This window comes from Bos grunniens, chromosome 29, assembly GCF_055505025.1.
Source record: "Bos grunniens cultivar Pamir isolate PY7600 chromosome 29, Bosgru_T2T1.0, whole genome shotgun sequence".
Taxonomy (NCBI): domain Eukaryota; kingdom Metazoa; phylum Chordata; class Mammalia; order Artiodactyla; family Bovidae; genus Bos; species Bos grunniens.
The window spans coordinates 21,460,973-21,473,461 of NC_141193.1; the positions used below are offsets into that span (position 1 = coordinate 21,460,973).

General features: G+C 48.3%; 1 protein-coding gene across 5 annotated transcripts in view; it reads right to left on the reverse strand.

Moving 5' to 3' along the window:
- DCPS (decapping enzyme, scavenger) overlaps positions 1–12,489 on the reverse strand; it is a 41,407-nt gene that overhangs the window by 28,632 nt on the left and 286 nt on the right. For 4 of the 5 annotated variants that reach the window (XM_086383755.1, XM_086383757.1, XM_086383753.1 and 1 more), the window contains exon 2: positions 10,664–10,838. In XM_086383755.1, the coding sequence (XP_086239881.1) occupies positions 10,664–10,838 (175 nt within the window). Of the gene's footprint in view, positions 1–10,663; positions 10,839–12,015; positions 12,475–12,489 lie in introns of those variants that run through there. The other variant, XM_086383754.1, reaches the window with a different exon arrangement.

Sequence of the window (12,489 nt, forward strand, 5' to 3'; positions counted from 1 at the left end):
AACCTTTACTAGGAAGTCTGGAGGACAATGTTAAGACCGTCCACGAGACTCCAGAAAGGAAAGACGTAGATGGGGGCAGGGACAGGACAGAACCAGCACACAGGACCAATCCAGGACGTCTAACCACTAACAGGATTTCAAGGAAGAGGAAATAAAGGAAACGCAGAGGAGGACATTACCAAAGAAATGACAGGAAAAAATGTTCAGAGTGAAAGGCTGACATAACACTTTAAACTGAAAGGGTCCAAAAGCACCCAGCAGGGAATGAAAAAAAAAAGTCTCACCGAAACACAGCCTTACAAAACCCCGGTACGCTAAAGACAGAGGACATCCTATACACTTCCAAAGAAGGAAACTAATAAAGCAAAACAAAACAGGAAAATCCAACAAGAAAAAAATGAAGTTCACTATAGAGAAATGAGAATTAAACTGGTGTTAGATATCTTACTGGGCTTCCCTGGTGGCTCAGTGGTAAAGAATCCACCTGCCAATGCAGGAGACACGGGTTCAATCCTTGGGTGGAAAAGATCCCCTGAAGGAGGGCGTGGCAACCCACTCCATTATTCTTGCCTGGAAAATCCCACGGAGAGGAGCCTGGTGGGCAACAATCCATGGGGTATCCTATTAGCAATGATGGATGCTATAAGACAAGAGATTAACGCATCTGATGTTTGCAGGGGAAATAAATTCAAATACTGTACTCAGTCGAATCATCAATTAAAAGTGAGGGCAAAACAAAAGACTCAAAAGTTTTCCTCCCATTTATTCTTTCTGAGAAAGTACTTCAGAATGCATTTTCTAAAAAAGAACAAAATAATATAATTTGCAGCAACATGAATGGACCTAGAAATTACCATATTGAGTGAAGTAAGTCACAGATGACATCAGTTATATGTGGAATCTTAAAAAAGGATACAAATGAACTTACCTACAAAACAGAAATAGAGTCACAGATGTAGGGAACAAACAAACCAGGGGGTGAGGGTAGGGGGGATAAACTGGAAGACCGGGGCTGACATATACACACCACCAGATAGAGAGATAACCACTAAGGACCTGCTGTGCAGTACCGGGAACTCTACTGACATATACACACCACCAGATAGAGAGATAACCACTAAGGACCTGCTGTGCAGTACCGGGGACTCTACTGACATATACACACCACCAGATAGAGAGAGAACCACTAAGGACCTGCTGTGCAGTACCGGGGACTCTACTGACATATACACACCACCAGATAGAGAGAGAACCACTAAGGACCTGCTGTGCAGTACCGGGGACTCTACTGACATATACACACCACCAGATAGAGAGATAACCACTAAGGACCTGCTGTGCAGTACCGGGGACTCTACTGACATATACACACCACCAGATAGAGAGAGAACCACTAAGGACCTGCTGTGCAGTACCGGGGACTCTACTGACATATACACACCACCAGATAGAGAGATAACCACTAAGGACCTGCTGTGCAGTACCGGGGACTCTACTGACATATACACACCACCAGATAGAGAGAGAACCACTAAGGACCTGCTGTGCAGTACCGGGGACTCTACTGACATATACACACCACCAGATAGAGAGATAACCACTAAGGACCTGCTGTGCAGTACCGGGGACTCTACTGACATATACACACCACCAGATAGAGAGAGAACCACTAAGGACCTGCTGTGCAGTACCGGGGACTCTACTTCACACTCTGTAATGACCACACGGGAAAAGAATCTAAAAACGAGTGGAGATCCGGATACGGACAACTGATTTCACTCTGCTGTACGCCTGAAACTAACACAACAGTGTAGATCAGCTACACTCCCCCCAAAACAATTTTTTTTTAAGTAAACAAGGACTGCACTTCAGCTAAACCAGAGTAAAACAAAAATGAAAAAGACACAGCACCCAGAAGACAGACACTGGCTCTAACCCAGGGAAGCTGTGGAGGCAAGTCTGTTATGAGTCTGAGGCATGCCTCAAGAACTAGGTCTCCAGACTGAAGCCAGGAAAAAGCGTTCCAGAAACAAAACTTCCAGAAAGAAAAAAGGAAATACCATTCAACAGATTATTAAATTAAATGGCTAGGTACTTTCAAAAACAGAGTACAGATCCTCCTCACCTTACGATGGGGTTACATGCAGATAAAGCCATCATAAGTTGAAAACGCATTTGCAACACCTAACCTACCGAGCATCGTGCTCAGTCTAGCTTACCCCAAACATGCTCAGAACAGTTATCTTAGCCTACAGCTGGGCACCACCATCTACCACAGAGTCTGTTTTATTATAAAGTGTCACAAATCTCACATAAATGAATACTATGAAAATGAAAGTGTTAGTCGCTCAGTCGTGTCCGACTCTTTGCGACCCCATGGACTATAGGCCCCCAGGCTCCTCTATCCATGGGATTTTCCAGGCAAGAATACTGGAGTGGGTTGCCATTTCCTTCTGCATGTAGCTTGCTGGGCTTCTCTATCTGTGGAATTCTTCAGGTAAGAATACTGGAGAGGGTAGCCATTTCTCTCTCCAGGGTATCTTCCCCATCCACGGATGGAACCCAGGTCTCCCACATTGTAGGCAGATTCTTTACTGTCTGAGCCACCAGGGAAGCCCAACTGAATACTATACTGAAAGTTAAAAACCGGATGGTTTTAAGTGGTTTGCCTCCATGTCTCGGGATTGCCTGGAAAATACAAGTACAGCTGACAGAGAAGCTGACAGACAGCAAAGGATAGAAGTGCCGGGAAGGGAAGGGAAGGCTTTTCGATATTTCCCCTGACAGAGTGATACAACTTAGAGTATGTGGAAGTGAAAGTCACTCAGTTGTGTCTGACTCTTTGTGACATGGACTATATACAGTCCATGGAACTCTCCAGGCCAGAATACTGCAGTGGGTAGCCTTTCCCTTCTCCAGGGGATCTTCCCAACCCAGGGATAAACCCAGGTCTCCCACATTGGAGGCGAACTCTTTACCAGCTGAGCCACCAGGGAAGCCCAAGAATACTGGAGTGGGCAGCCAATCTGTTCTCCAGGGGAACTTCCCAACCCAGGAATCGAACTGGGGTCTCCTGCATTACAGGAGGATTCTTTACCAGCTGAGCTACCAGGGAAGCCCAGAGTATGTGGAATAAGGACTAAAGATTTCAGTACATTTAGGATTCCAAAGGCAATTAAAAAACAACAACAACTTGAAAATAATAATGTAAATATCAAAAACTGGGAGAAGGAGGGAGAGGGGTGAGGAAAATATAAAGGAGGCTTCCATCTTCCACCACGGGAAACCAATAATGTCAAAATCTGATAAATCAAGGAAGAGCTGCATAAGCATATTGTTCAATTATGTGTCTGGAAGAAACCACTAGAAGCACTAAATCCCAGAAATTGTCTTAATGGTAGTCACTTCTGGAAGGCAGAACCAGGGTGGGGGAGAGTGGTATTAGAGCCTGTCTATCCAGATAAGCCTCAGCGCCATTTGATTATCTGACCATGTGACTGCGTGACTTTGTTAAATGCCCCAGCCTACTCCTGAAGTTCTTATTTAGTAGGTCCAAACTCTGCATTCGAAATTCGAAATTCTGATGACCTGTGCTACTTTAACAACCGTCTGTGCTAAGTCGCTTCAGTCGTGTCTGACTCTTTGCGACCCCATGGACTACAGCCCTCCAGGCTCCTCTGTCCATGGGATTCTCCAGGCAAGAATACTGGAGTAGGTTGCCATTTTCTTCTCCAGGGGATCTTCCCAGGGATCAAACCCACATCTCTACGTCTCCTGCATTGGCAGGCAGGTTCTTTACCACTAGCACCACCCAGGAAGCCCCGAGGTGCTTTAAGAACCACATGAATAATATCTCCTCTGTGTTCTATTCAAAGCTGAGAAATGATGGTTCTCCAAGCTCCTGTGACATAGAAGCCCCCTGATGTGGACTTTGATTCAGAGAAACTGAATCTCAGAGCAATTCCGTGACCTGGCCTGGAGGTGCCCACTGGCCCTGAGCCTGGGCTATTTCTCGTACTGATGAGGCTGGCGCCCTTCCACACCCTGCTCCGGACTGGCCAGCCGAGACCTGTCTGGCCAGGCTTCCTCCGCGGGTCATTATTCAGACAGCACTTGTCCTTTGGCTCAGCTGGGCTGGGAGGGCCGCCAAGGACACCCGAAGGGATGGGTGAGAGGCCAGTGCCAGTCTGTGCTGGAGTGGACCCACGGAGCCTGGTGCCAGCTCTGTCCTCCTGGCAGGAGGACCACATGCGATCCCCCTCTGCCTGCCTGCATCGGCCCCGAGTGGGCACCGCACACCACAGGGCTCCCTCGTCCGCAGGAGAAGAAGGGGAGCAGAACCGGAAGTCTACTGGTGCCCCAAACCGGGAGAGAGGAAGGGGCCTTAGTCAAACACTTTGACTTTCAGCAAGAGTGACTAGAAACCAAACTGGAGAACGAGGGGAGAGGCCTATAATGTAGCAGGGTATATTGTCAGTTTCTCTAAGGGCCTGCCAGCTTTTAATTTTTAATTGGGAAATATACAGCACATATTAACATGTGTATATACACATATACAAATACTTCATGTTCACATATATGTATACATATACACATACATATACATTTGATGTTGTTCAGTCACGCTAAGTGGTGTCCAACTCTGTGACCCCATGGATTACAGCACGCCAGGCTTCCCTGTTCTTCACTATCTCCTGGAGTTTGCTCAAACTCATGTCCATTGAGTCTACCTAACCATCTCTTTCTCTGTTGTCCCCTTCTCCTCCTGCCCTCAATCTTCCCCAGCATTAGGGTCTTTTCCAGTGAGTCAACTCTTTGCATCAGGTGGCCAAAGAACTGGAGTTTCAGCTTCATCATCAGTCCTTCCAATGAATATTCAGGGTTGCTATCCTTTAGGATTGACTGGTTTGATCTCTTTGTAGTCCAAGGGACTCTCAAGAGTCTCCTCCAGCACCACAATTTGAGAATATCAATTCTTCGGGGCTCAACCTTCTTTACAGTCCAACTCTCATATGTACAGATGTTAAGAGTTATTCAGTCCCTAAGTACACCAATATTTAATATATGTATATGTCCATAAATCTATATTCCATTTAAAGACCTAAAGGAACATCCGCTTATGGAGCACACAGCCCTAGAAACAAATAATACCTGAACTCTGCATCACCCCCAACAGGGATAATCATTTGCTGAATTAGGGGTTGATCATTTCTTTTTTTATCTTCCTAGTTTCATGAGGCCTGTGTGCATTCCTAAGCAGTGTATTGTTTCGTTCTGCTTGTTTTTCAACCTTATCTAATCGGAATCTTGCAACTCATTCTTTCTGTCTTGCCCTCTGGGTGGCAGGGGGAATGGGGGCGCTGGAGGTGGGTGGGGGTGGAGGGGTGGAGGTGGCGGGGTGGTTGCGGCGGGGAAGTCATCCTTCAGGAAGAGTGTATGTAGCCGCAGCTCCTCAGTGTTCACTGGATGGAGAAGTCGTCCATGCAGGATTTACTTACAGACTCTATTGTCAGTTGCTATCTGGACTATTTCTAGTTTTCTTCTATGCTGCCTGGAAAACTCTTCCAGGAGTGGTTGGCCTTTTAACGTGCTCCTTCTCCAGAGCCTGGGTTTTGCCTCTGCACAGGGCACAGGAGGAACACCAGGCCAGTAGCTAAGAGTTCCTGGGGCTTCCCAGGTAGAGCCAGTTGTAAAGAATCCGCCCACCAGTACAAGAGATGCAAGAGACACAGGTTCAATCCCTGGGTCGGGAAGATCGCCTGGAGGAGGAAATGGCAACCCACTCCAGTATTCTTGCCTGGGAAATCCCATGAACAGAGGAGTCTGGTGGACTACAGTCCACGGGGTTGCAAAGAGTTGGACACGACTGAGCACACAGGCTAGAGTTCTGGGAGTTCCCTACAGCCACGAGATGATGCGATTCCCGGGATCCCTCTCTCCGTGGCCCGGCCTCCCTCACTCACAGAAGCCTTTTGCCCTGAACCTGAGATCCCCGCCCCTGCTCTAACAGCAGAAAAACAATGGCCTTCTTTGAGGCAGTCCGGATTTCTGAGTCACACCCCTCTCCCTACTGTCTGCCCCTTCTTCCCCAGGTAAGGAAACACAGCTCTCAATGAAAGGGCTCCATTGACCAGCCATGCGTGCGAGAGCGTGAGAGCAAGAGCAGGAGGGGACCCCGCCTCTACCTGCCTGGACCCAGCCACCTGGCCCGCTCGGTCCTCACACTGGCCACGTGGCCACGGGGGAACAAAGGAAACACACCCGTGGTCAGAGCCAGGCATTTCTCCATATGTTACATATATTGCTCCACTTAAGGCTCATGTAATTTTAGAGGTGGGAAAATAACAATAAAAGATGACAAACATTTGTGAATACACACCATATGCCACTGTGCTAAAGGCTTTATATACCTTATCCCAGTGAGTCATAAACCACAATAGTGGTGATTAAATTAACTTGGAGGTTAAGACCAGTATTTAAAAAAAAAAAAGGAAACAGACGAGACTGGAATAAAGATGAGTATACTAGAGCATGTCGCACGATGTAAAGGTGTTGCTTTGTGAGCTTTTTCTTTCCCTTCAATTCACGGATATTTATTTCCCTGGGCTGGGTCAAAATGTAAAATTTATCCTCTCACTGTGGGTAGAGGTTAAAAAACTTTACAATGCCCCTTCCTGTCTTATCCTGACGTAGGTTCAGGTGCTAACCTAATTTAACAAGAAAATAACTGCAGCGACTTCCTCAGCCTCATCTCGGTTCACACACCTTGGTCAGCACCCACCCACCAGGCTCCTGAAACAGCGGCTTCCCCGCCCCTTCCTCTTTCCTCCCCCAGTGCTGTGGCCTCAGCCCAGAACATTCTCCCCGCCCCCTCACCAGCTCTCTGCACAGCTGGTTCCTTTCCATCGCTCCGGCCCCAGCGTGGGGGTCATGTCCGCAGAGTTCCTGGCCTGCGGCCCGAGCAGCCCCTTTCCTGTTCTTGGGTCATGTGGACGTGCGTCTCCTGGTTGCTGTCTGCCTTCCCCGTGTGAGCCCAAAGGAGACACTATCCGAGGTCCTCGCGGACGCACCTGGCACCGGGCACACAGTTGTGGTTGAGTCGCTGAGTCGTGTCCAACTCTTTGTGACCCGTGGACCGCAGCACGCCAGGCTTCCCTGACCTTCACTACCTCCCGGGATTTGCTCACATTCATGTCCGTTAAGTTGGTGATGCCATCCGACCATCTCATCCTCACCCCCTTCTCCTTTTGCCTTCAATCTTTCCCAGCACAGGGGTCTTTTCTAATAAGTCAGCTCTTCATGTCACATGGCCAACAACTTCCCAATTTGTTGGATGAATACAGACACTCTCAGGTCCTCGTGTTGGTAAAGAGCAAAGCCAGGGTCCCATCCTGGGTGTGCCTGAGCCCTTGACCCCTGCACTACACAGGAAAACTCAGACACAGCACCTACTGGCCCTGGCCCCATCACGGGGAAGTCTGGGCGCTTGGCTGGGTGGGGCTCCGACCCCCAGTGCTCTCCTAGGGCAACAGGGTGTGTGTGGTGGGGTGGGGAGGGGGGACACGGTGGGCTCTTGTGGTCAGCTGAGAACCTGGAAGAGATAAGCGAGGAAACAGCAAATCCTGAGGCTAGAAGAAACTGGCCAAAGAATGGAGAAATACCAGAAAAGATCATGCGGGCGGTCAAAGATCATGCGGGTGGCCAGCTCAGAAATAAGCTGGTGACTAGGTCACACAGAGTCGGACATGACTGAAGTGACTTGGCGGCAGCAGCAGGATTCAAGAGGTGGGGCTAAAAAGCCAGAGGACCAAGGCCAGAGGAGCGGTCCACAGGAACACTGTGGCCTTGCTGCCCCCTGGTGGCTGTGGAATGCTTGGCCCCCAGAGGGGGAAAAAAAGGGTGGGCTGGCCTGTGGGATCCACTCTTCAGAGGTCATTTACTGAGGGTTTGGTGTAGGCCTGGTTGCTGGGGACTGGAAATGAGGCTGACATGGCTCCAACTGACAAGGACCGCTGTTCCCTACATCCAGGCAGTGACCCCACTCTGACAGGATTATTCCCCCTTTTCAAGTAACTTCGGGGAGCCACCTCCCTCAAACGGGCCTCAGAGGGCACAGATGGTATGTCACTCATCTCTGGAGCCCCAGCACCAGGACAGGGCCTGGCACGTCAGAACAGTCATAGCGGCTACTATTTCACAAGTGCTAAGTGCCTCCACGGCAGAAAGTGAAGAGGAACTAAAAAGCCTCTTGGTGAAAGTGAAAGAGGAGAGTGAAAAAGTTGGCTTAAAGCTCAACATTCAGAAAACTAAGATCATGGCATCTGGTCCCATCATTTCATGGAAAATAGATGGGGAAACAGTGGAAACAGTGTCAGACTTTATTTTTTTGGGCTCCAAAATCACTGCAAATGGTGACTGCGGCCATGAAATTAAAAGACTCCTTGGAAGGAAAGTTATGACCAACCTAGATAGCATATTAAAAAGCAGAGATATGACTTCACCAACAAAGGTCCATCTAGTCAAGGCTATGGTTTTTCCAGTGGTCACGTATGGATGTGAGAGTTGGACTGTGAAGAAGGCTGAGTGCCGAAGAACTGATGCTTTTGAACTGTGCTGCTGGAGAAGACTCTTGCGAGTCCCTTGGCAAGGAGATCCAACCAGTGTATCCTAAAGGAGACCAGTCCTGGGTGTTCACTGGAAGGACTGATGGTGAGGCTGAAACTCCAATACTTTGGCCACCTCATGCGAAGAGTTGACTCATTGGAAAAGATCCTGATGCTGGGAGGGATTGGGGGCAGGAGGAGAAGGGGACGAAAGAGGATGAGATGGCTGGATGGCATCACCGACTCGATGCATGTGAGTTTGGGTGAACTCCAGGAGCTGGTGATGGACAGGGAGGCCTGGCGTGCTGCAATTCATGGCGTCGCAAAGAGTCCGACACAACTGAGTGACTGAACTGAACTGAACTGATGAAAGGTTTGCTTGTCTCACATCAAGTGTTCACATATATTTCTGAAGGACAATAACAGCACCCTTTCTTGGGGGTACAGAAAACACTACGCCTATCCAAAAGACTGTGGCAGGGTATCTGTAAAGCCAAGCTGTTCCTAAATGTTAGAGGGCAAAAAAAGAAAGCTATTAGAAGACTGCCCTGTGCTGCAAAGCAGATTCCAGGATTTCCTGGTTGGAAGGAACCTTCAAGGTCAACCAGCCTCCCTCATGTTTTCCACAAAGCTGCCTCCTGAATCTAATCATGGAAAGGAAAAGAGCTCACAGCATGACTAGCTTTTGGCATGGAATATTCTTCCTCTTTTTGTTCAGTCACTAAGTCATGCCGGACTCTTTGTGACCCTGTGGACTGCAGCACATCAGGCTCCTCTATCCTCCACCATCTCCCAGAATTTGCTCAAATTTATGTCCATTGAGTTGGTGATGCGATCTCACCATCTCATCCTCTGTCACCCCCTTCTCCTTTTACCTTCAATCTTTCCCAGTGTCAGGGTCTTTTAGAATGAATCAGTTCTTCTTCTTAACAAATTAAAAAGTATTAATACTTATGATCAAAACCAAATCTCTGGGACTTCCCTAATGATCCAGTGGTTAAGCATCCACGTTTATACTTCAGGAGGCGCTGGTTCAATCCCTGGTTGGGGAACTAAGATCTCCCACATGCCAACCAAGGCAGCCAAAAAAGAAATCATTAAAAAAAAAAAACCCAAATCTCTGCTTTTCTTTTCCCCTCAGTTCAAGTGTAATAAAACTACAAAAGATCGAAAGTGATACCCTACCTCTGTACACATCAGGTGGCCTGCCCATAATACAGCTCAGGCCGTTTCCTCCAGAAGAAGAAAGGCTGGCCTCCCCAACCTCTGCAGGAAAGGCCTGCCTGGTCGCACATCACATTTGGACTAAGTACAAGGTCTTGTGTTTCAGGCAACCATAAATGACCAAAAATCTCTGCTTCTTAACTCACAAAATCCTCCCCTTCTCAAGTCCCTCCTCAATTACACTTCCTGTCTCCCCACCCTAGACAGTGAGTTCCTTCCGGAAACTAACTGATCTTACAGCACCCAGCACACTGCTCATTCCATAGCCATGTGGTGAAAGCAACTCCTTGATCAACTAAAGATCTCAGTTTTTCTGCTACCTATTTGCTGTGTGATCTTGGACAGCTTTCTTAACCTTCCCAAACTTCAGTTTCCTCCTCCGTAAAGTCCTACCAAAATAGGGCTGTTCTGAAGATTAAATACAATGACACATGTAGAATACTTAAAACTGGTGGCCAGTACAACATAAAGGGTTTAAGAAGTACAGACAGTCACCATTATTCCTAAGAATCACACTCCCGCCCCAAAGCACATCATGCTGGAGCTGAGTTTCTCAGCCTTGACACCACCACCATTTCTTTGTTGTGGGGGCCCATCCGGTGCTTTGTAGGTTATTTAGCAGCATCTCTGGTCTCCATCCTCTAGGAACCAGCAACACCCTACCTCCCCAGTTCTGACAACCAAAAATGTCTTCATAGAATGCCAAGCGTCCCCTCCTCCTTCACAGGGGACCACTGTAACTGGAACATGTAAATCTGTAGTGGAGTGGTCATTGTTCCCCTATTTCCCCACCATCACACTCTCCCCGCAGACAGCCACCTCCACTCCTGTCTTACCACTGAGTTGCCTTGGAGGGAAAAGGTGATAGGTGCTGTAGACATCATTGGAGAACTGGAGCTGGAGCTCAGGACTGCCCTTCAGGAGCTGGGCCACCTGGTCCACCTGGAAAGGCGTCTTCTCTAGGATCACGACAGCATCCTCCCCATCCCCGTCCCCAGATGCCTCATTCACCTGTGGGGGAGACACCATCAGTGGGCCCAGAGGCAGAACCACTGGGGAGGCCCGGAGAGCAAACATAAACGCTCCCAGGGCCTCTGCAATCCCAACACTTGGGGTTTCCTTCCCTGCAGTCTTCCCTCTGGGGAAGTCTAGCCAAAGGTACTCATGTTTCCTCCCACAGAAGACATCTCATCAGCCCAAATCCTTGTGGCATCCTTCTTCTGAAAGATGCAAAGCTTCTCCGCTATCTTCTCTTTTAGGCTCATAAGGCCTCTGTCAAATTCTCCCCATTTTACAGATGAAGAATCTGAGGTCTAGAGAAGATTAAGTGACTTGCCCAAAGTGACACAAATAGTCAACGCTGAAACAGAAAGTAGAATCTCTTGGGTATCCCAACTAGTTTCAAGCTCCAAGGTTCTCTTGGTTAAAATCTTCAGCAGGAACCGCAGACTGAAGACAGGTGGGCTCAGAGAACCACACAGAACCTTGCTAAAAAACAAGAGATGCAGGGATTTCCCCGGTGGTCGAGTAGTTAAGACTCCACACTTCCAATGCAGGAGGCATGGGTTCCAGCCCTGGTCAGGGAACTAGGATCCTGCATGGCCAAAAAAATGAGACACAGAGATAGGCTCAGATGCCTCAGACAGGTTCCCCCGAGCTTCCAAAAGTGAAAGCTCTTGCCAGGAGTTCTGGAGAACCCTCTGACAGCCTCCTCACTAGTTCTTGGGGTGGTCTTCAGTCTCTCCTGAGTCCGTGCTAGAAAGCTGAGCACATGGTATTTGAGCCAGCGGTGTCTGTCTACTGGCAGATACTGTGCATTCCTGGAGATCAAAGATGGTAATTCTCATCAGTGCTGGCCTGTCAGCTCATGGCATGTAGAACTGGACCAGCAATTGAATAAACTGTCTCCCCTGTTGGGGTGGAGTCCTGCAGAGCAAGGATCAAACCTCCTGCAGTCTCTATGTCACTGCCTGGGGCTGCCTGGGGCCTGGATGAACAAGACCATCCAGCAACATTTACTAGCTTCTGACAGAAGATGAGATGGTTGGATGGCATCACTAACTCCATGGACATGAGTTTGAGCAAGCTCTGGGAGTTGGTGATGGACAGGGAAGCCTGGCATGCTGCGATTCATGGGGTCACAAAGAGTCTGACACCACTGAGCAACTGAACTGAACTACAAACTTACAGTAAAGAATCCGCCTGCAATGTAGGAGAGGTGGGTTCCATCCCTGGGTCGGGAAGATCCCCTGGAGAAGGGAATGGCAACCCACTCCAGTATTCTTGCCTGGAGAACCCCTTGGAGAGAGGAGCCTAGTGGGATACAGCCCATGGGGTCGCAAAGAGTCGGACAGGGCTGAACGACTAACACTTTCACTTTCACTAGCATCTTACAGGTTTAATGAATGAACGATGAATCCTTAGGGACTTCAACATGTGATTTTTAATCGGCAATACACTCTACTGGTGTTAGTTCTTTATTTTAGTAAAAGAGGAATTAAGAAATTTAGCCTTACGCGTGTTAATTCCCTTAGTTAATTTCACGGATAATCCTGTCCCTTCCACCAACCAACCCTCGGATGCATATTAGTGCATTCTGCCTCCCCTGTCCCAGGATTGGTATTTTCCGAAGAATCTATTAAAAAAAAAAAAAGGCAAAATC